At 36.8% G+C, this 25,052-nt stretch overlaps 1 protein-coding gene across 4 annotated transcripts in view; it reads left to right on the top strand.

Moving 5' to 3' along the window:
- LRBA (LPS responsive beige-like anchor protein) overlaps positions 1 to 25,052 on the top strand; it is a 411,064-nt gene that overhangs the window by 354,123 nt on the left and 31,889 nt on the right. For 3 of the 4 annotated variants that reach the window (XM_056360770.1, XM_056360779.1, XM_056360792.1), the window contains 4 exons: positions 12,689 to 12,778; positions 16,085 to 16,277; positions 19,019 to 19,081; positions 22,426 to 22,581. In XM_056360770.1, the coding sequence (XP_056216745.1) occupies positions 12,689 to 12,778; positions 16,085 to 16,277; positions 19,019 to 19,081; positions 22,426 to 22,581 (502 nt within the window). The remainder of the gene's footprint in view (positions 1 to 12,688; positions 12,779 to 16,084; positions 16,278 to 19,018; positions 19,082 to 22,425; positions 22,582 to 25,052) is intronic. The other variant, XM_056360786.1, reaches the window with a different exon arrangement.

The following is a 25,052-nucleotide window of genomic DNA, read 5'->3' on the forward strand; positions in this document are numbered from 1 at the left end:
TGTGCTAACGTTCTGTACTGCCAAGCAGCTTCAATCAGCATTTATTTTTCTCCTTCAGTCAGCTTGCCAGAAAATATTTCTTCTTTTCTCCACCAAATTCCTGGTTAGAGGCCAAATAAATTTCTGATCTGGACAATTAACAGTATTTTTACACAGGCATGACACCTCAGATTTAGCATCTGTTTATTAAGCAACTATTAAACCGGAAATGTTACTCTGGATTTCTTGATTTCTAAAAGGATGCTTTTGGCTTTCTCCCGACAAGTTTCAGGGTTTGGGCCTTTAAATCTTGACAGTTGTAGCAGAAAATGCATTTTTATTTGCAAACCTGAAACAAGGAGAAGCATCTGTATACTCTGGGAGTTGCATGTTACTGAGGCTTTTAGGTTTCATATGGAATAATAGCATGTGCTTAAACCATGGCAATTTCTCCACATAGGTAGTCTATGCTAAGCCTGAACCACATTGGTAGTGAGAAGCCTATGATGCATGTGTTTCTGAAGTATCTTTACAGATATATGTATGGATATTGGTGACCTAAGTCATCAGGAGAGGCCACACACAGAATAATAGTGGAAGGAGCTGAGGAGTGTAGGAGTGTAGGTTAATGCAGAATTTCCTTAGGTCTCCTAAATGGCTCCAACTGGCACCTTTATTTTTATAGGCAGTCAGGTTATATATATTACAAGAAGGAAGCACTCGTCTAGGAAGGAAAACTACTTGATTAAAACCATATTCCACCTTTCTTTTTTTTAAACTGAAAATGTAGAACTTTTACATCCTCTCGTACTGCTGTGAGCAATTTTTTTCTGCCATTCTTTCTGCCTATGGGAATAAAGGAAGTAAAGTATTTTGAAAGGATCTGACTGCTATAATAGAAATTTTTAAACTAAAATGCAAACCATGGGCCACATGCTACCTTTTGGCAGATAAACCCTGAGGAGTGCAAAGCTTGCATAATTCAAAAGCAAATCTCAGGGGGAGGGGAGTAGATCAAGAGAGAAGGGTTTGAATTGCAGCCAGTGGGGGAAGGGAACTGCAACCAGAAGCAAGGCAAGGGATCCAGTATATCTGCTGGCATATCTGTGTGCTACTCATCCCTGCAGAGACCATTCCTTCATCCTCCTTTTTTCCTCAAGCCTTTTTAGCAGCATTGTCATTGACTCTGATCCTTGTACTTGTATATCTTGCTGAAGGAGGTTACAATTGCAGAGGGAAGTTGCTGTTCATTTGACAAGCAGTAAATATCACATCTCTCTCCAGTGGAAAATGTGGTATTTGCCAGCAGAGGTATGCTATATGACTACCTTCTGTTGACTTCATTCTTGAACACCACATTTTGTTTTGTGGAACTCCCAATCACAAGATCTGCCGTGGAAGGGCTTTTTTGTTGCCTGTATGGAAGAGACAAGGAATCACAGCGGCACAGATAAATGTCATCCAGCTGTTCTGGAGAGAATTCACAGCACCTTCTTATCACAAATTCTGCTCTCTTTTGGAATAGCTGTCCACGAATGGAAAAAAAAAAAGAAAGAAAAAAAAAAAGTAGAATTAGATCTAAGCCATTCGGACAAGCAACTGATTAAGAGGTGAAGCACAGTCCATAGAAAATAATTTATATCTTGGACTGATTTGTGGGTATTCCATTAGTGTCTTGGTCAGAAGGATAGAAATCCCTCTTGTCTCTGCCGTGGTATAACAAAGGATGGTTGTGAGTCTGGGCTGCACTTGGAGTTCCTAATTAAAGGTCTGTTTCTTCATTGATACCCCTGTGTAGCTGGCTTAAACACTGGATAAGCGTAAAGAAAAGAGATGAAGTTAATAGTGGGAGGGCAAAATATTGCTTTGAGAATACGTCATTAATTTGTTACAGGAATCCCCGAACCTCATGAAGCATACTAAATTTTGTACCATGCTTATCAAAAAGCACCTAACCATATTATTTAAATAATTTTAAAAAATTCATCTGATATGATCTTTGTAGGCAGCAATTAAGGAGGACTGATGATTTTTAAATTAGCAATATTAGTTTGAAAAAGATGAGAAGAAGTCCTATCCGATTAATACTCCACAATTCCATTAAGTGATTTGCTTTTAACCGTAGATAATTTAGTTGTTTTATACTTCTTCCTTTGAAGAGAAGGTGCCTTTTTGTTACATGAAGGTAGTCTGTTTAACATTAGGAAGCACAGCTTTCTCCATTCTATCGGCACCTTTCGTTCTGCTGTTGATATTTTATTTCCATATGAACTGAGGAGTTTCTAAAGAGAGATTCTGAAGAATCAGCTTGGACGTAGCATTTGGTATGTTACTTGAATGTGCCACTTCTGATTATATAAAGAGATGAAATAATTCTTTTATTTTCAGTTTTAAGGCATATGGGGTAAATTATTCTATGGATAATAGCTTTTAAATGTTGCCCGAGATTAATATCTTTGGGTAAGTTTTATGTATCTTAGACCTATCTCTTATGAGTCTAATTTTATTTTTAAATATTTACAGTTTGAGAGACTTCTGTGCTTTCCAAAAGATCTTACAAGGATGTTTAGTTTACATGACCCCAGTTTCATGACAGCAGTAGCAGATCTGATATCTTATCCCAGAGAAAGCATTTTTGGCCTCTCTTTTAGCTGTGTTCATGGTGGGAGTTAATAGCATATTTCAGCTCCAACTCAGCTGGAGAACTCTGACAACAGTGAATCTTTCACAAAGTATAAACACGATTTGTATTTATAGCATAGTTAACATTTGCTAAATAGTTGGGAAAACGATCAGTCTGTTTTTAGCAGGTTGGGCAACAGTCTTTGTTGTGGCTTCAGTGCGTTCTAAAAAGTAGGATAAAGTGATTATAAAAGTACTGTCTCAGAGCAGTAAATTTAGATGTGCTGAATTCAGTAAGTAACAAATTCATGCAGGCAAAATTCAAAGTACTGTAGAAACAATCTTTGAATCGTCTCTGGCCAGAAGTGTGTTGTGCAGATGGCATGCTTGACGTTGTACAGCAGAGGAACATTGTGAGAAGCCAAATAAATGTTAAGGATTAGTCTAGTTTTAATTGCAAACCCATAGTAAAATACCATTATATGGAACCAGAATTAAGACGACTATTTTTAAAGGAAGCATACTGATTTCATGGCTAAGGAGAGGTGGACTTGTTAGCTTGCAACCAAACCCATGCCCTGGTCTATTCCTGTGAAGGTATGCAGAGCAGGGCTGTGTAATGAAGACAGGACCTCCAGTGCTGTGGTGGGTGGGCAGGTACCACTGCTGCGTGAAATCAGCTTGTCTGGGCATTGGAACTGTACCATAAAAAGATGAAGTATTATGATCTGGTAAAAGGAGCATTAAAATAACAGGAGCGTCATTCCTGCCACCAGTTTGTATCATTTACCTATTAATTCTCACATCTCAGCTCACACTGTGACCTATCTGTGGTATTAGAGTAAACAGGCAAAATGAGCATAAGCAAGTGTTTACTGTGATATCTGGGAGGTGTGGCACTTCTTTGATTCCATTCAGCCCAGAGTTTGACATGACAAATGGGGTTTATTGCCCTTTGTCTTAACTTACGAATTTGCTACAGTCCGTAGAAACAGCCATAAAAGTATTCAGCTAGGTTTCAATCCATAAAAATATTTGACCTGGATGTTCTCTTTTTGTCCTTCATTACAGAATAGATTCTAATTTTATCTGGTGCTTCTGCTTCTCTATCCAGCAGGAAAGAGTGCTCTTATGGAGTTAATTAAAGCAGGACTGAGACGCCTGATATATAAGGATTAAAAAAGTAAGAATAAAACAACAGCTTTGGCTGGAAGTAGTAAAGCTTTTTGGAAGGAAGTAACTCATGTAAATCAGTTCTTCGGCTTCGAGTGCTTTTTTTCTCAGCCCCTGATTGAAATTCAAAGGATAGAAATTTTCAGTGCAGTCAGTTCCCTCACCTCTTCTTGCTTGACCTGTCTCATGGATCTATCAGAACCAGAGAGGCCTTGAGACCCCCTGGGCTCTTTAGGTTTTCATTTGTGCCTGGCTGGTCAGTCTTAGATAGCTGACGTATTTGTTGGCCAACATTAAATAAGAAAGAGCAATCAAAAAGTAAACAAGGGATGGAAAAAAAGGGATACTCATAATCCTTCAAAAATAACTTTTTTTTTCATAGAAAGTATTTAAATTTTTAAACTTTTTTTTCCCCTCTTCCCCATGTGGAAAGGATGAGAAACACTATTGTATAATAGCTGCAGATATCATACACTAAGCCTTGAATCAAACAGGAGTGAACTAGCTACAAAAATATCATTATTTTTTATGTTGTCAGCATGCTTTGATTATTTGATGGCTCTTTAATGCAGTCTGAAAATATCTGTATTGACTTTCACAGTAACTGGGAAACTAAAAATTTTTGTTTGGAGTGTTTTCATTGTATTTGCTTATTGCAGCCTAGGGTGTCTAGCTCATCAGTGTTCCCACTGTGTCTGTGGATGTGGTGTAGTATTTACTTACCAAACTGTATTATATTAGTTATTAGTTGTATTTGAACGATAGGTGCTTCTTGAGTGCTGTGCTTGCGGTTGTGCAAAGGTGCTTTTCCTCAAGCAGTGTCCAAAAATCAGGTCTCAAATGTTACATTTTATTAAATGATAATAGAAAGTTCATTCATTGCAGTAGGAGACTGAGGTAATATTGTACACATACTTTGAAAACAGCAAGTTTGATCTTGCAGGTAGCAGTTTTGACTTAGTTTAAATAAATGTATTTCTTAGCTTCACAAAATTAGTTGTTTCTTTTTCACAACGGTTACACATTCTGAAAGGTGATCATGTAAGACCATTAAATGTTGGATCTTTACATCCATATATTAATCTCCTTCAGACTGAAATGTTTTATTTTAACTAAGTTTTTTTTTATTTAATAAATAGAGATGGCATCAAAGTTGAAGAAGTTCCATGGAATGCTAACAGATCGGAACAGATTGCTTTTTTCCAGAGGGAAGTTTTGTATCAGAAAATTTGGAGTCAGCTAAGTAGCAGGTAGACTCTGTGATTGCAGCAAGTTTTAAAGATTATATTTAGCTGTTTAGAGGAGTGAATGAATAATGCCAGAAATCAATGAAGTTTCAAGGTATCGCATGTGGCAATGCTGATACTTTCTGTGAGATAGTTATTGATTTTAAATGGAAGCAATGAGTTGCTCTCTTGAAATCTTCAGCTGCCACAGCAGAGAGAAACATGAGGCAATTTTGTTTGTGGTGCTCAGATAAAATAGAGGCTTATATTTTTTAAAAGTAGCCACAGAACTGCTTAGGATTTTGCTTGCACTGAGTCCAGTTTTATTTGCAGGTCTTTAAATTCATCTTAACTTTCTTTTTAGACTCTTTTTTCCTTTTTATTTTGTCAGTCTCTTTGAAGTACTACCAGACCTGTTTTTCTAGTTCTAGTTTTTTTATCTGCTTCTTTCCAGTAGCCAAAGATTTAGGTGTTTTGAATGAGCACATCAGTGCTCCAGACAGAGATACTGTTTGAAATTATCCATGAACCCAGTGCCTCTGAACATTATTGAGTGACATTTGTTTCTGTTGGTTGTGTCTGCTCTGACTAACTGGTTTCTTTCAGATTGGCAGCTGGGATTACACTGCAGTAGATGGACAGCTGCGTGAACTGGAGATTGCAGCCAGGCCGTGCTATGCCTCTGTTTAATATGCCTGGAATGTATATATTCAGATTGGAGCAACTTGCATGGCCCTGAGGGGGATCTATTTGTATTCTCACAAACTGTGATTACTTCCTGTATTACTTTGACAATTACATGGCAGTCATTATACTGATTTGTCTGGACAAAAAGACTTCATTTTTTTTGATTCTCATAGAACATTTCTTAATATAGTTTGAGAGCTGAGTTAGTGTTTTTGTTTTTAAACGTGTGGTGGAAGGTATCCTATGCTATGCTCTATTCTACACTTCCTCTGTGATGTGAACAGAAGGGAGTATTATTCGTACATTGAATTGCAAATAGCTCTGAGGAAAAAAATAATCCTGTGTGGGGTAACCACTCCCCCCTCCAAGTATCTATAGTAGTTTGAATTTAGTAAATAACAAGTGGTTAGACTAGTAACCAACTTCCAAAAGACAACAAGTATTCTGGGCAGACAGAAGGAACTGAAATTAGGGGAAGTAAAAAAAAAAGGAACTATTATATAACAGATGTGTTGCAAGGAAGCTATAAGGAAGGAAGAAAAAAACCCACTCCTCTGCTTCATTTATATTCGATGGCTTTACTCTCTACATTTTAATGTTGCTTTCTTGTGTAATGAGGCATACTCAGTTTTGTTACATATATCCTTAATGCACTACAGTAGTGAAAGGTTGGGCGCTTTTTCCTTCATACCAACTTACTAGTGTACTCTAATAATGTCCCCCTCTGCAGGTTGTTGACAGTATTTCTGCCCATGCTTCAGTTCTGAAGTCAATAAACTTGAGTTGAAGTAGTAACTGCATTAGTGGGCTGCAACAGGCATCTTGTACACTCTGCTTGGTTATCAGAGGGTTTATCACAAACGCGTTGCAGGCCTGTTTAACAGAACCTACAGAACAGTATGTAACTCTTGATCTTGTAGTACCTTTTCTTTAGCCTTTCTTCCCTCCTTGCTCCCTTCCCTTCCCTGCCATTTGTTACATTTCAAAGCTGGTGTAGGCAATTTTCTTTAAACCAGTACGTTAAGTGAATAGTGCAATGATAAAAAATTGAAGGGATTCAACGTAAAAAGGGTTGATTTGCGAAGTTGAACCAGGAGAAAGATTTTTCTGGTTTGGCATGAAGAAATGAGGCTGCTCATTTTATGTTTTAAAACACTGAATGGGAGTGTGTGAATTTATAATACTAACATTTGAGTGCTGTATTTTTTCCCTGGGTCAAGTGTAGTGCAGTATCCCCAGGGCAGGTGTACAGTCAGCAAGCATATACATTGCCTGTGTCAGAAAAGCATTTTGCCCATTTTTCACAATCTTGATCTAATGGGGATTGCTATGAAACAAGGGGAGATGGTACCACAAAGAGCTTCTCCTCTATAATCGTTAGCCTGTTTTCAGCAATTTTATCTAATTGTTATGAATCGTGCTTGTTCTCCAGCTAGTGTTATCTGTGTTTCTGTAGTGTGTGAGGAATTTAACAGAATCTTCCTGTGGGACTGTAAGTGACTATCTGGTCAGAAGAGGTTTTCTGATCACTTGTTATCAGAGCTTGATTTTAATCACCATCCCATGGGGGGCTAGTCAGTTGGCTGCTAAACCATTCAACTTCACTGTCTGAGGGGAAACCTGTCAAATATTCTGTGTTCTCTGGTGCTGTTAAGCAACATCTGGGTGGAAGGAAAGGGAAAACAAGTAATCATAATTGCGTATCGCTCAAGCCAGTAGAAATCACTGAGGAACATGTGTGTAAACCTTTTTGAATATTGAAAAGTGAGGTAGGAGTGGCAGAGAGCCAAAGTAATTATTTTTGCAAGGATTGTTATTTTCTGGTCACAAATACTGGGTAGAAAGATGGAGGATGAACCCAAAACATTTTCTGTCCATAACACATATGCTGAAAGAATATGTATTACAATGCATGATGTTATTTCACCTGGGTGTTCAAATGCTTGGCAATTAAATCTTACAGATTTGAGAAGTAACTAGAAATACTTTGGTGTAGATCTTTTAAAGGCACATTGATGGAAAGTAGCCTCTGTAGCAAACGGAAAGGTTGTAGCTTGTCATGTGTTCAGACTGAGGCGTGCGTTTTAACATGGGTATTTAGTGTCTGAGCAGGCATGATGAAAGCAACTCTGAGTTAGTCCCTTTAAGGGTCTTTTAATCTAGAGTTAAACGGTGTATGTCTTGCCTTTTAGCTATATGGGCCTTCGTTTCAGGATTTCAGTTCAAAACTGGAGACCGTTTCATTCTTTCTCTGTGACACTCACTGCAGTTCCCCCTCCACCTGCCCTCCCTCATATTTAATTTTATAGTTCTTTCAGACATAAACATGAAAAAAAAAGCAATTTTGACTTAGTTTCTGAGTGTTGCTGCAAAGAAAAGTAACAAACATCTGTTTTTACCTTAACTGCATCCATATGTTCAACCTCCCCATCACCCTCCTTCCCAAAAAATTTACAGCCGTATTTGGTGGGTACTGCATACTGTTGAATTAACTTTCTTCACAGTTAGATTAGAGGGTAAGTTCAGAGACTTAAAATGTCTGTACTAGGCAGTGGCCAGAAGCTACTTTATAGCTAAGCCAAATTTTCAAGTTTTTCACGCTTCTTCTTTTAATTTACTTCCCTATTGCCCTTCTTCCTTCTTGCCTTGCCACCCCCCAAGAAGAGAGGAGAGGATCCAGGAGACTTTTTTAGGAACAGGTTACTGTGGTAATCGGGTAAATGTTAATTTGTGAAATTTGCTTATGGCTTTCATATTTATAAATTAATTAACATTCAAAATACCATGTTTATCATACAAGTATGTGGTTTGAGATGCATACTGTGAGGATTATTGTAAAGGGCTAGTTACCTTGTTTCATTTTATTACTTCTTGTTGTAGCATCTGGAACAATTCTGGCCTTACCAAAGTTTTGCTTTTGTAGAGGATTAACAGGAAGAAGGCTATTTTACTGGGATATTTGAGAAGCAGTGAAACAAAATGTTGAATGTTATTATCTTTTACTCTCTGGTATGCAGCACGCTTTCAGAGATAAGAGTTTGTGGAACTAAAGGTATCTTTCAAAACAAGGTTATTCCTTTCCAGTTATGTAGTGCCTTTAATAGATGTGAAACTAGTTGTGCAAATTTCCCAAATATTTCTACCTGCAATAATCTGAACGGTTGTATGCCTCAGAGGGATTCAGCAATGTGAGAACACACGCTCTTCCTCTGCCACTAGAAGAAGCTGGCTGTCTCTTAGTAATACTGACTAATGCTAGTAATACATTTTTCAAGAAAATTAAGTTAGAAGCTGGGCTATAATTTGTTCGAAAGTGAGTTGACTTTTTGACTGATGGTCATTTTACTGTATATTCTCAGGTAAGTGGTAGGTTGTTTTCTCCAAGGAGATATTAATTATCTCTCTGAGGAAAAGATTCCCTGCTTCTAGCTGATTTTCTTTGACAGGTTGAACAAAAGTCTGAGTGACATCTGGTGGCTAAATGCCCTCTATTTCTCTTTTTATTGTTATGTAAATTAAGAGAATGGGGATTGATTCTAGCTCCACCATCACATGTTTCTGCTGACAGAGGGAGGTCATCTTATATCCTTCTATATGGGATCCTGACTGAGGCATCATCAGAACGTTGACTGGACGTCTGGATTGACTTTGAATACAATCTGGGTAAAGGAAGGAATCATTTGGGGTTGCTAGTGCACTCTCTTGGTCATAATTAAGAAATGACGAAGCTAAATAAAGAAATCTTTACATTTTTCCTTGGTAATTAAAAGGAATGTAAAGAGGTGTTGTGCTGAAGTGTCGCCTTTACTCCACAGTTTTTCAATTTTTTTTTTTTTTATCTCTGAAGGTGTCGGTAAAGAGGACATATGGATACCAATATCCGTGCTTTTAGTCTATGTGCAGTTTTGATGTCTTATGAAACCTTGTTACCTGTGGTAGGACATGTTCTGGAAAGATTTTGTTAGGGGGCTGTCGTAATCCTGGAAATAATAGGCTCTCATAATTTTTGGAAGGACCAGATGGAATCTAATGAGTCTAAAAGAGTTGTTTGTGCTGGAACTGTAAATCCCAGACTTAAGCTAGATCATAAACATAGATGTAGAAACTGTCCGTTAAAGACTGAAAATGGAGAATTTGTGGTCCTCTAAGACAAGCTTTGGCAAAATCATTTTCCCATTGGTCAGCAGTTTCACCAGTTCTGGCAGAACACAATGTGAAAACAGGCAGTGACTATCTACTAAAAATTTGATATTTTTTTTTAATATCCCAGAAGGATTATCTTCTGCACTGAGGGTGGGTGGGAGACATAGTTGTTCTCCTGCTGCTGTTGTGTAGTCTAAGAGTGTGATGATGATTAGCACCACTTAGGTGAGTAAGCAGTGAAATCATAATGGTCTCTTCCAGGTTTTATGTTGCAGGAAGGTGGTGAGTTCCTCTGAGATCGGGATGGTGGAAAATAGTATTCTGACTGCTGATCTTTCATTGGTTCAAGCAAATAACATCTGATTTTTGTTCTACATCAGCTTGGGCTCTTGTTATGATGAATGTATTTGAAGTATTTGAAATCTCTGCATCAATATATGTAGCTTGTGTTTAATTTTCCCTTTCTTAGTAATGGCACTATGTAAAAGAGTATAGTTTGTAGAGGTAGCATTGGGGTTTAAAGGACATACCAGATTTCATGGGTAAGATGAAATCCTGACTCCCTTTAAATGCTGAGTGTGGGCTATTTGGGAATGGAAGTTTCTGTATTGATCATAAGTCAACATAAAAGGAAGTTAACAAATCTGATGATTATTTCCTCGTTTTATCTATTCTATTTCCAGCTCTAAAAGAAATGCATGGGAGTTGTGCTTCAATAATGTTTTATTCATTTGGAATAATATATTGGATATATATTCTATAGGAAATAAATAGTAGATCCTACAGACTGTAGATTCACCCTGAAGATTTTAACAAGCATAGAGTAACTGACATCCAGGACTGTCTGCATTTTGCTCCTCCTGTGTTCTTCTTGTTTTACCCCCAATGCAACACAGAATTCCCATCTGCTAGTAAAGATATTCCACTCAATCTGCAAGTAAACGTAGACAAATCTTTCTAATCTGGATGTTTTGAAGCTAACAGCTTTTTATGGCGAGGGTAGAGCTGCTGACCGGTATGCTGTTGCCTTGTTAATGCCTCATGTCTTAAGGGACCTCAAATTCTATGCCTTTGTGATTCCCTTGATATCTCACGAGTCAAAACCACAGATTTTAATTTTAATGAAGCATCTCTCATCACTAGGAAGGGGACTCTGATGATCTTACTGAGCTTTAGTGTTTCACAAATCTGATATTGCTGTTACTCAAAAAGTACTCATTGAATCACAATATGTGTATGTCAGATTTCAGCCAGCTTTTTTATAAACTTACTTATTCACCAGTTCTTTGAAGATTTAGGTGCTTCCCAGAGTGGGCAAGAGTGTTAGAATCTGTCCACAGAGTAATTGCAACTCCTGTTTCTGGTGAGATTGGATGTTTCAAAAGCCCTGCCAAATGTACTAAGATCAAGTGTTTTGGATGGCATGTTTCCTATCAGAGGACGATTATTTTTGATCATGTCAAGGTCTCAGGTGTATTCTACTTTTAGTTCTGTTATTTCTGTAACAGGAGAACATTGTATGTCCTAATAACAGTCTTCAGTAAAAATATTTGTAAAAGTAAGATCAGCGTAAGCGTTATTCCATTGTCTGGAAAATTTTAATGGATGGCTAAAATAGAAGGGAAATATAAGTGTAAGGAGCCTTCAAGGTATGCTGAACCATGAAAAAGAAGAATCTCTGAGAGAAAAACATGGTGTTCTAATACCTAAAAAGTGGCTAGTGGTTTTGTGTTTTAGCATTCAAACATCCCGTTTAAAACACCTTTTTTATTTTTGAATGGCCTGATTCTCAGGACTTCTTTTGAAGGTAGAACTTGCTAATGCCTCACCTTAGGTACTCAGCATCACTAGACACTTTTGAGAATGCAGGGCTCAATGCATCATGCACAGAGAAACTAAACTATCAGCACATATGCAATCTGCTAGCCCACAGCAAATGCAAGGTAATTTTACTTAGTTTAGCTCACAGTGAAAGAGTTTTTATCTAAGGTGAATGATTTAAGATTTTCTGTAGCGTTAGCCTGTTTCTGTGGACAGTGCAGGGGCCTGGCTGACGAGAAAGAACTTACGAATTTTGGCTACTTGATTTTATCTTTACATCAGTGGGCCAATAGGTGGCAACGTGGAAAACTAGTTGGATATGCCTAGGCAAGAGGTACAAGTTCACACATTTCAGAATAATTATTCTTAAGAAATCACTAAGCATGAGATAGTATTTTCATGTATCCCCTATGAATAAAGTGGTAAAGCATATTGCTGAACATACAGAGAAACTTTTTAAAAAAATCTTGTTGCATTATACCTTCATGTTCTCATTTAGCTGCATTTAATATTGGTCTTGTGGTCAGTACATTAATGCACTTCAAAGTTGTTTGCTCTTTTTGAGTAAACAAGAAAATGAGAAAAACGATTGGTGTTGCTTTCATTGTGGTAATTACTGTAAACCTAAGCAATGGAGTTTTAAACAGAAAGTAGAACACTACTCTGTTACCTATAGAAACTTTTTTAAAATTAGCTTTTGTTTCTGACTTATGATATAAACAGGATAAGCCAGTGTTAGAAAGGAAAAATGGAGCCAATAAAAAGGTTTCTGATTATAATAGCTTGTTTCTGTTTAATATCATTGAGCAGGATGAGGTTTTGCAGAGTTTCTCATGGAAATAGCATCCACAGTACTAAAATGATTACCTCATTCTTAGTACCAGTGCCAAGCACTTAGCCCCACAGTGAACACACGGGGTTGATTTTCAACATGAAACAAGCCAGAAGTGTGGAATGACATTTTCAGGTGACAGTTATGGTTCTATTGCCTGTAATTAGCACCTCTTAACATGCAAACCTGCCTTTGCCTTTTCCAGGCTGTTGAAGCTCAAATACGAAGTTTTGGACAGACCCCTTCACAACTGCTCATAGAACCACATCCTCCAAGAAGTTCTGCCATGCAGGTGGTAGGTACCGTCTTAACTCTTTGTGACCTGCTGGTTTGTTTACTTCCTTTACTATCTTAAAGTTACAGAACTGACCAATTTGCTTTGCTTTTATGTGGCTGTGGAATTGTGTTATTTAAAGCAGCAGATAAGTTATGATTTTGTAGGACTTGGGAGCGCATGCAGTGCTTAACTATTATTTTATTTATTGCTGAAAAGATAGTATTGATTTCTAGTACAGACCTTTTTTTGTCAGTGTAATCCAAGAACACTTCATCAGTTGATTTTGTTAATACCATACCTGTACAGGTGAGAGCCAGTCATCATGGAGACAATTCAGTTAATCTTTGGCAGATACCCCAAGAAGCATGGATTTAGGAGGTGGAACTTCCTTGACTTTTCCCCCAGGCATAGGTTTTCCCCTAAAACCAGGATTACTAGGAATTCATGAGCTGAAACTTACATAGCAAAGAATGTGACTAAATGTGTTTTGCAGTAAAGCTAGGGTGATAAAATCCAGGCAGTGAGCATTAACATGCTTTCCCTTTTACCTCGACTTGTGTCTAATATAATTTTATTATACAAACTATTATTTTATTACTGATTACTTTCCATATCATGCTGTGTGCAGTCCTTGGGTCTGAAATATCATTTGTGTTGTCATAGATCCAGAACTAAGTATGTTAAGTGATACTTTGACATGTGGAGCAAATGGCCTGCTAATTCACAAGTTTTTCAAAAGGTTACATTCCCTTATTCTTGAGACAGACACTTTACACTGAAATATAAAAAAAGACATTATCTTCTTGTATGTTCTGTAAGACATATGTCCTACTCAAGTACACTAAAGTTACTAGATTAAAATCATATCTGAAATGCAAAAGGTTTTAGAAAAATCACACAAAAATCTGAGATGTTTCCAAAGTAGCTTACAAATCTTGTGATGCAGGAGTCTAAGAAATGTAAACTTTCTTGTCAAATAGAGCCTTTCTCAAATATGTCATGTGTTGTTGCCCAGCTGACTGTCCCCCCATGCCCACCAGCCTTTCTGCAGGCAGTACATACTACACTTTGACAGTGTGCTGTAGACATGCTCCTGCCCTGGGATCCCATGTACTTGGATGGACAGAGCTGATTGTGCTGATTTGTGATCTGCTGGCCCATTGCACCTCCCACGTAGGCTGCAAACCATTGCAGCGACCCACAGGGCTCTGTCTTTCAGAAGAGACCTGTTAACAGGGATGTTGGGGAGCACAAGTGCCCTCATCATTTAGCTATGTGCCATATGTGTGCCTGTCTATTATGGTGCCATGCACTAGGCACTTGCCCTAATTGAGAGGGATTTGTTTCTGGAAGAAGAGGAACGTGAGAAGTTGTTGATGTGTTTGTCAGACCCATTGTTATTTAAATACATTTGATGGCAGGAAGCAGTTGGTGTGGTTTGATCGTATTTTTCATGATGCTGAATTAGTGAAGATTTAGCATGTAATGGAAGAAGTTGAATTCTATGAAGTTAAGTGTTTCTGACTTCTGTGGTTTTGGGGGGCTGAGGTACGCACAGGAAAAAAACCCTAGTTCTGCACTTGCTTTGACCAGTTTTGTGGTTATTAATACATGATATTATAACAGCACTATATTAAATGGTTTTAAAATTACTATTCCTGGAGCTGAAGTACAGTGTGGATGTTTTTCATGTCACAATTTTGAATTCTTTCTAGTTGTATTATTTATGGAGTTGTCTGTTTTCATGTGTGTGTGTGTGCATGTATGCATGAATACAACCGAATTGAAAGCTACCACGTGCTGTGTTAAGTGCACAAGCCATAATATACACCAGGTGTAGTAATTAGCAGTCACACGAAGGCTGCCTATTTGTCTGGTTTTGCTGCTGTTGCTGTATCCCCTTGTGTTTTCAACCATCAGATAGCTGGATTTAATTGAGGCCACATCAGATGAGGCATTACTGACACCTTTAATTGAATGAGCATCCAGGGAGGATTAACTCATAATATTGATTGGCTTTTAGCCACTTGCTCAGAAGGGTGTCTGGGTAGCTTATTAGTTGCTTTTATTTACACCTTTATGCAAAGACTGTAAATAGGAATTCATAGAGCAATATGTTTTTCTAAGTACTCTTAATAACTTTTTAAAAAGGAGTGATAATAAAAATGCAAATGTATTTAATTTTTTTATTAGTTCTGTATAAATATACATTAAATGTATGCACTTACATGCACATACATGTAATGAAATATTGCAGGTGGAAAATAGCCAAGAACACTTCATTAGTGTTCTAATTCAGTTATTAGAAAATTACAAATACTAAAGCAATATGGCTACTGGTGACTAGGATCGTTGTATTTCTACATCTCCATGGAGTACTCTTTTTTTTTTTTTTTTTTTTTTTTTTTTTTTTTTTTTTAGGTACACCACACAATCACAAAACCATTAGGTTTTGCTTTTCCTCCTTGTGTTTGATATCTAGATCTAAAGTCCTCAGTATTTACTTTTGACATTTGCAGTGCTGTTAGAGAGCTTACTTAAAAAGTTATTAAACTTTTCAACTTATTAAATTAAAAACCTAAAACCTAAAAATATTATGTTGAAAATGAGAGTCTGGATTCATTCCCTTCCTTTATTTCTAGAAACAACGCAGGATAGTGTCTGTAATCACGTCCACTTTATATTCTTTGCAACTGCATTTGATTATGTTTGTCCTTTGAAACACATTTGCAGTGAAGTCTTCTACTTTGCATTCATAAATCTTATTTTTGTACATCAGAAATATATACAGAACATGTATCTAGTGTGTGTATATCTGTTTATTTTAATGTACTTTCATGTTCTCATCTGGCTTGCAAAGAATTGCAGTCTGCCAATTTAATGCAACTTGAGACAAGCTCTGGGAGCAGGAATTTCTTTTGCTCACTTTTTTTTTGGTTTTGTTTTTTTTGGGTTTTTTTTCTTTGTCTCCTAGTTTGGCATTGCTTTACTTGACGTACTATCTCTACAGATATGAAGAAGAATTCTTTCGCTAGAGATAGGGGATTAGAAACTTTTAGTTTAATCTGCTGTGATCTGTAGAAAAGTTTGTGTATAGACACCCTGTGTTCAACCAGGCCCTCTAATAGTGTACGTGAAGGTTTTTCTACCTAAAATGTTTGTTTCCACAAGCCTGTCTACTATTACTGCATTTGCTTTTCACTGCAGCTGCTATTGGATCTTGTGTGGTTTAATCCATTCTTCCTTCTTTTGTCCTGTCCTCTTTTCTCCTCCCCATGTTTTCTTTTCCCGTGTATTTGGGTTCTTGTTGTGTGCACTCAACAGTATCTCCTCCTGCAGAGTCCGTTGATGTTCACAGACCAAGCTCAACAGGATGTTATCATGGTTCTGAAGTTCCCATCCAACTCCCCTGTCACTCACGTAGCAGCCAACACCCAGCCTGGTCTGGCCACTCCTGCTGTGATCACAGTTACTGCAAATAGGCTATTTGCTGTAAACAAGTGGCATAATCTTCCTGGTAAGTAAATTAAAGTAAGTAGCCTAAGAAACCACTGCCATCAAGCAGTACTGTTTGTTTCAGAATCTGCTTCAGGACGGTTTTAAATTTGAAGTGTGAAGAGCAAGTCAGTTCATTGACACAGCATGCTCTTCACATGTGGACTTAGTTTGTCTTTAAAAAGGTAATCTGAACCATTGTGTGATAAGATGTGTAGCAGACAAAATGTTTGTAACAGCAATGCATTGCTTTCCAGGCCGTTGGGCACTATGCAAGGCAAAACCAGTATATCACTATTGCATCATGATAAAGTCACACTCTTCCTCTTAGATTTGTTTTTCAGTTAGATGTAAGCCTGAACCATATAATGTCAAATACAAGTTATATAACATGTGGAACTTGCCTGAAATCTTTTCTGCTTTTTCTAGTTGGTTATGAACACACCATATTCTGATATTAAAGCCACTCAATGAGAATTAGAAGACTAAATATATGGAAAGTCTTTATCTTCTGTAACTTAAACATCCCAAAGTTATTAGGTGCTTATGTATTTGTCAATATGAAAGGAAAACCACATATCCATTTGCATAGCAACCAATCTAAAGTAATTTTTGTTTACAAATGTGTTGGAGTTGAGCATATAGTCATTCAGTGTTCGATTCTAATGTTCTCGAATCTTAAAGGCATACATCCTCCTTTTCCTGGCTCTGAGTCTCAGGCCCAAGCCCTGAAAGGTCATTTATTTCAGTGCTGTGCAGTAAATCTGGTCAAAGGCTTTTCAAGAAAGGGAAAAAAGAGCTTCTACTCAAATAACTTAAGTAGAAGATATTTGTACTAGAGTAATACTCACATCACTGAAATTCCTACTAAGAAACCTGGACCCATGGTCCTTAATTAAATTTTGAAAAAAAACCAGGTGACTCCCCATACTTTTTCCTAATTCTTACAAATTACCTCTCAACATTGTACAAGTAGAAACATCTATGTATTATTTCACCCACCCAAGAAATGCTTAAAAAGAAAGGTGGGAAAGAAGCGGGGAAGGGAAACTTATCTAGATAACAAGTTGTGAGCAAGAACTATTCACGGGGCTCTTGACATTTGTTTGAAAGGAGGATGGCAATATCCTCTCATACCTTGGATGTGTGACCTTGGGCATGTAATATTCAACGATTTTAAAAATAGCCTTTGTAGACATACAGCAATCATGAGAAAAGAAGAGGTTCTAAATTGGCAGGAGTTGATTTTGATTTCCTCCTAAGTCTGCTGGTTGATGATCTGTGAGCAGGCAACCAGTTGTTGAGTGTAGTAATCAACTGCTCCGAGTCAAACAAAACGTTCAGATTTTGGTTTTTCCCTCACCTCTGAAAGGGAGGGCAGTAAGCTGTACTTCTGAGTCACTATTTTTTCATTTAGAGACATTCTATGCTTGTCTTGCCTTTACAAAGAGCTCAAGAAAACCTACAGTTTAAAACAAACAAAAGCCAACCAAACAAAACCAAAACCCAACAAAACCCCACCTCAGCCCACCTCTTTGAGAACACGCTAATCAGCTGCAGGCTGTTAATGGAGTGCTGTGTTTTATGGAGTACCATAGCTGGGTATGGTTTCCTGAGACTAGCGTTCACTATTGTTGCCTTCAAATTTTATACCAAAGTGGGATCTGCTAGGATTAGAGGGTAGGTATCATTCCTGCTCCATATCTCCTGCTGTGGGCTTAGCTTTGTCCTTACTAATGAGGCATCATGATAAAAAAGTTAAGTTGACAAGTGACCAGTTGTCACTGATGTGTAATTAAAAATCTTACTCCTGCTTTTGTATAGAGTTTGGTGGCTTTGCTGACATCTAATGGCACTGGTACCCAACAGGGTGCCTGCATTTTGTCACATGGTTTTCATGTTTTATTCTGTTAGTGTTTCATTGCAGCAGAACTTTCACTTCCCAATTATTTGTGAAACCCTTCTATTGATAGTGATTTTTATATTAAGCTATGGATGATAGATAGAAAAACAATAGGTATAAGTATTCAGCCATCATTTTTTGTTCTGCTTCCAAGATTGTCTTGTGGGCTGCCTGGGGGAGGGGTCGGGGGCATGGAGTTTGCTTGCCTGCTTATTTCTTTTCAGCGTGGCTGCGGGGAAAAAAGGTGCACTTTTTTTTTTTTTTATCACTGAAGGAAAATTCAGGAGGTAAACATTTTGCTGGTGTGCCAGGTGCCCAGATGATATGTAGGTCAGTAGAATTATATATTGACTTCTATACAAACTTGCAAATAAATGTTTTTTGGTGATGTATGAATCCTTAAATACTGGATGACGGTGAGATTTCCCCGTCTACATCATAAACTGATTTTTTAAAAAAATGTCCTTTGTGCTTCACTTGTTCAAAGCAGTGCTTTAGAAAGTAAAGAGGAAAATAGTATTTGCTACAGTCAGCAGATGGTTGTCACATTTTGTTTTCAGTGCTCTTTACCACTTAATTTTGTTTTGTTGCGACAGGAGAGGTTGCCAGTAAAGCATCTGCTAGAGCTTATGGCTCAGGACCAGAGCTGCTGCTGATGGCATACATTCAGAATAGCACTAATCTAAAATAAATGTTTAATAAGCAGCCTGTGAAAGCACCTGGAATTATTTTTTTTTTAATTCAGTTGATGCAGAACTATCTTGTTAAAATTAAGGATGTACAATTTGGTTTGTAAAAGGTATGTGGCTTAATGTATTAAAAAAATGCAGAGTTTTAAAATCTTCTTTCTTGAATTCCAGCTCATCAAGGTGCTGTACAAGACCAGCCTTACCAGCTGCCAGTGGAAATCGATCCTCTCATAGGTCTGTCACTTCCTTCTCTCTCTGCGATTCATTAAGTTCTGTATGGTGGCCCTGAAGTGTAGATTACGGTTGTTTTTCACTTGCTGGTTGCTGGGAATGGAATTTTCCTGATAAACCATTTGCATGCAAATTGGAATGCAATGAGCTGTGGCTATGCTGGTATTTCATCAACTCCCCCTCGTTGGTTTGCCTAATTTGAACAGGCCTAGGACGCGTGTCAGTGAAAATTAATATGGATGCTGTAATAATGTGTGATTGAGAATGTGCATGAAGTACTGTCAGGATAATATTGGATCTTTTCATCACTCAGACTTGTTGATGAGCAGGAGCGAGGCACGTTATGATGAATTGGTGCACTGGTAATGTGATGGAGCTCCTTTGCTGAAGAAATTTTCATAATAACAGTGGGGTTCTTAACCGCACCGTGTTGTGAAAAATAAAACCATGGTGCCAGGGTTTCATCATTAAAGGAGATCAATCCTTTCTTCATAGACCTGCTGTTCAGGCTGAGGGGATTAATGTGTAATTGTGAAGCAGTTTCAAAGTTGAAATATATTGCCCACTCTTTTAGTATTGAGATATTAGTATTCATTTTTCAAGGGTATTGCGTCTTTTGATCAGCATCACTAGTTAAATTTGTGTATGTTTTTCCTTTTATTAAAAAGGAGTGGAGGAATATCTCTCTTTTATTTAATGACTCAGTGTAATAGAGTCAATTCATGACTTTTTATTATAGAGGTTTATTAGTTATGTAGAGCTGATTTCTCTGTTAGCATGGTTAGAGTTTGGTCACTTCTTTCATTACAGACCCAACTTTGGGGAGTATACTTGGACTGTAATTAAGGAGCCTGTAGCATGGCAAATGAAACCCTAAAGGTGATAAAAAAAAAAAAATAATCAAACAACCCCAAAATACGAACTAGTTGTAGGACAGTTCACAGAAGCAAAGATGACAGGATTTCTACATGCCACACTCTCGGCTTCCCATCGATTCTACTAGTCTTCAAACTTAGCTCTGTTTTTTTCAACTGTCCTTATCAGGATGGTAGTTTAAGTCAAAAAGAAATTAAGTGGCCAGTTATAGAAGCATGGAAAAATCAGAGCAAAAATGAAGTTGCCTGGAAAGGTTGGAATGACAGGTCTGTCAGCCAGTGAGAATTAATTTCAAAACAAGTATTCATATCACAGTAGGGACTGCATTGTACCAGTCTGTAGATACTGTTGCTGTGTAGCCATTTTGCTGGGTAAGCTCAATGATAATTATATCAGGAGCAGTGTGGGCATATTAAACCATTTTATAGAGCTGATAAAAATGTTTTTCCAAAGTTTTAAAATCAATTCCCATCAGAATAATGCAGTACTTATAATTCACAATGAGGAGGACATGCTATAACTCTCCTTTCCTTCATGAAATGGATTTTATCCAAAAAATGTTGGGAGCAGGTAACATATAATCTGCTTTAAAATCTGCTATCAAGTAGGATTTAGAAATATTAATAAACATCACAGCAAAAAAAACCCAAAATCACATTGGGCCTGTCAGATGATTTTCCTACATATTGTGATGATGAACATTAGGGAGGAAACATGTTTTTTATTTTTGTTTGCAGTTTTCATAATTTTAAAATTATAATTCCATTTTCAGGCTTGCCTTTAGTTTACAAAATACTTGGACTTTTGTTTGGTATAAACACCTTTAAAATTAATATTCATAGTTCTGAAAAATGGTTTAATATTCTCTTCATACAATAGTTCTCAAATCAGCCTTGTGGTTACATTGGACATAGTTTAAAAGGTTAAGGCTTTCTTTGTCACTGTTAAGTAGCATCATTGGGTACAAGCAAGTAATTATGTAGATAATATTAAAGGTTTTTAATTGTGGCTAGACACATTTACCTAGAAATGGCACCTAAGAGGACCACAAAATTACACTTTTACGGTTATAGCAGGAATCTTGTTGCTGTCTTAGTCATAAGGAGGGATTCCTGCTGTCCTAATTTTCCAGTTGCACAGGAAGATGTAAAACAGTAGTGTCTGATATGACATAGATCCTAGACCTCTTTTTGAGGTGAACTTTTTTGAAGGGCTTATCCACACTGAATGTATTGATCTGCATGTTTTTTGGGGGGGTTATTTGCCATTATTTTGTCATACAGAACACTTCACTGTGCATTTATAATGTGTTGTTGTTACTCTTCAAGCAGTCTCAACAGCAGTCAAGGCCCTGTTATGTGTTACCTGCAGAGCAAGTGACAATACCTTGCTAAATTATTTGCTACCCACATGGATAAAACAGTATCAACATTTTAAAGATAACAGAAGCAGAAGTAATTAAGGCTTTGATGCAGAGTAAATGGAATAAACCAAAGGCTTAGGGGATAGCTAGCCTATGAGAATGGAAAGAAGTTAAAGAACAAAGTGTGAAGAAGAGCACAAGACCAGCACAGAGACAGGTCTGGGGGACCACTTGGAATGGAAGTAATGGTGCTCTGAGCTGTTGGCAGACAAATTGAGGCTTACTTGCCTGGAATGGGAGTCAGGTTCTCTTGGGAGCAAAGCATATTAGAAGTTCTTTCTACACTGTAGGATTTTGCTGATAGGGAGACAGACAGACACACAGAGACACACAAACATCAATTAATAAGGACAAAATGCGATATGAAAAATGGGTTCATTGATTGATTCATGTCTCTTCTGTGGCTTCACAATGCAAGATTACCTGGGGAAATAGAACAGCAGGTGATCAAATCAGGGTAAATATTATCTCTCAACCCTAAAGGAGATTGTGGAGATAAGCTGCTTAATTTTTGTGCAATGCTCAAAAAAGTGTAAAATAGTAGTGATGTTTACTGCATTTGTTCTTTTTTTAAATTACAAATGCTTGCAATGAAATAAAACTTGTGTACAATTTTGAAATCATAATTCCATTGTCTGCTGCATTTGAGCCACTATATAGCACATATGTATATGTACTGTCTTATAATTACATTCCCTTCATTTGTTTCTTAATGTTTTATTTCCTGTAATAGAAGTAGGGGAGAAGAAAGTGTATTACATTTTTATGTATCATTCCTTTTCGCAATCTTTCATTTATATTTGTCAGCTGCATTTGACTTAAAGAAGTTATTTCTTCTATTTTAGAATATATACTACAAGGAATTAGCATTGTTCCCAGAAGTGTAATGAGTATTTTATAGTAAAAGTAGAAAGAAAATGTCCCTGCCACAAAAAAGAAGTAACAGCAGTGAGAAATAGTTTAGGTGTGAACATAAGTTTCTAAAATGTGCTTTTGTTCTGTGAATGTGGATGCTAAAAATTCTTGATTTGTGTGTCTTTCTGTTCAGCCAGCAATACAGGTATGCACAGAAGGCAAATCACTGACCTTTTAGACCAAAGCATTCAGGTGCATTCCCAGTGTTTTGTCATCACCTCTGATAACCGTTACATCTTGGTTTGTGGCTTCTGGGACAAGAGTTTCCGAGTTTATTCTACTGACTCAGGTAATGTATTTTTAAAATATGGGAATAGCCTAAAAGATTTTTCTGTTCATTGTCAATCTACAGTTCCAAATAAGAAGGAATGGGGAGTGGGGAAAGTGGAGTATGTATTTATTCCCCTATCAATAATATTTGTCAAATCTTTTCTTACCTACTGCTACTGTGTATTGTATGCTATGATCTTTGTTGAATGATGCCAAATGCAAGACAAGGAGCTTTTGTTAGCCATAGCATCACACTTCAAATCTGTATTACAGGCATGCCTGTTCATATACTGTAGTTTCCACAAGAAAATGAGGTTTTGTGAAGCTTTGCATACCAGCACAATTAATTGTTCTTAGAGTGCTTGCTTGAATTTAACTCTGGTTGGTTTTCAGCACCAGAGGTTTTTTTTGGAGGAAATACAGGGAAGCACCACAGAATAAGAACAGAAGTGAAGTCTTGAAATCTGGTGAAAGAAGGCTTATGAAAGCCTTTGAAAGCTATGCTATAATAGAAAAATTGATTCGGAGCCACTGAATTCTTTCATAAAATATAAACTGATCGATATAATGGGTAGCAGTTAAATTAGTCTGTCAGCTAGCATGTATCCAAAGCTTTGAAATCATGCATGTGTCATGCTAAATAGAAAAGAGTCTTTCAGTGTAAAAGCTACAGGAATTTAAAAGCCATGGAGCCTCAGAAGAAAATAGGTACGATTTTTTTCCGTTTCATTATCTTATAATGGGAATAGCAACCTCACTGCAAGGTACTTCTTTGGGATTAATGACCCAGTGTGGTTAATGTGTGTGTGCCATCAAGCTTTCCAGTAGGTTATTAATCCCTAGGGAATATCCTACATGTTTGTCATCATTTCTTAAATATATTAGTTAATAGTGTTTTTCACACTTGGCAAACCAAAATGTTTAACAAAACAGGATGGTCTTTAATGAAAATCTGTTAAGTCTAGATCTCATGGCATATTTTAGCATATCTGTCATTTTTGCGATTTTAAACCCTTAAGTATAAAGGAGAAGTTCCATTTATTTCATATTGACTGACTGCAATTCATTATAGAGACATCTTGTTAGACCCTTCTTAGTTTAATTTTCTCATTGATGAAAATAAATTTACGTAAAACTGAATTTAAAGTAGATCTTCAGAAAAGTTAGCTAGCATTAATAAATGTTGAGTGTATATTCTTGAGTTATATTAATAGAGAACTAATTCTTTTATGTCGAAGGATGTATTTTACTTTATATATGTGGGAGGAACTTGTATGATTTTGGTAGCTTTGTCCTGTATCAGTCTGAACTACAAATACTTCATTAAGTTATGTCTTCTATGTGTAAGTCAGATACACCAGATATCTCATTACTACCATAGCTAATTATGGTATAAACACAAATACACTTGTCAAAAAAGTTGCAGATTTATGTCTTCCATGTGTCTCCTGTTAGTCAATATAGCAACTCTAGCTCTAGTTTAAATCAAGTGAACTCAATTGTAGTTTATTTTGTTTCAAATTAAAATGAGAATATAGTAGTGAAATACTTACTCTGAAATCAGCAGAGCAGCAAGGAAAAGAGATTATGTGATCAGTAATGCATAATGGCAAGTGATCACAAGTGTTGAATTCAATTATATTTTAGCACTTACACAAAAAAGGAACTTTTTTCTTATTAAATTTGAGGTTTGTTTGGGGTTTTTTAACAGGAAATACTTTTAACATAAATCATGGGTTCTCAGCACAGCTAGTATAGCAGAAGCACAATAAAACCTTCCTCCAGCAGTGGGAATGATTTCTAGACAGCATTTTAGATTCGGTAGTACAGAGACTTGAGTCTTAGTTTTCTTTTAATTATTCGTAGCACAGCTGTCAAATAAAACATTAACTAGAAAATTTGTTCTGTTAAAAGGGGATATCTGAGTGCATATGGTAAAATTCGGTATTAGTGTATAGAGAGGACAACTTACGTTAAAGGAAACAAAAAGTTGAAGAACTCTTATGAGATTAATGATTTTTATTTTTTTTACTAATGTGAAAGAGCAAGTGCTTATTTCTTGTTTTGATGGAATTGATTGAACCTTAGCTGCACAGTGACAAAGTAAAACTAACAAGGCACTGTGACTACACGAACAACTGTCAAAGAAATAGGCTTGAAAAATGTTTGTTTTCTAGAACAGAACCTATAAACAGAATATAATTGAGAGAGAGATGTCTATAACTCAGCGATGTTTATAGCATAAACTTGTGTTCTAAAAGTATAAATCACCTGAGGTAGTTGATTACCTACAGCTATACAACTGAAAAATATATTACATAATTAAGTTATTCTCAAATCTAAACCATGTCATTGACAGCTTGAATTTTCAGGGGAAAACATACACTCGGTAAGATGTTTTTGTATATTGCCAAAATGAGGTTATGTAGTCTGTGAGTGTCACTGCTCCTAGCTGTGAATTTCAGTAACTTTTTCTGACTAAATCTGTTT

Source organism: Falco biarmicus, chromosome 1 (assembly GCF_023638135.1).
Source record: "Falco biarmicus isolate bFalBia1 chromosome 1, bFalBia1.pri, whole genome shotgun sequence".
NCBI classification, from domain to species: Eukaryota; Metazoa; Chordata; class Aves; order Falconiformes; family Falconidae; genus Falco; species Falco biarmicus.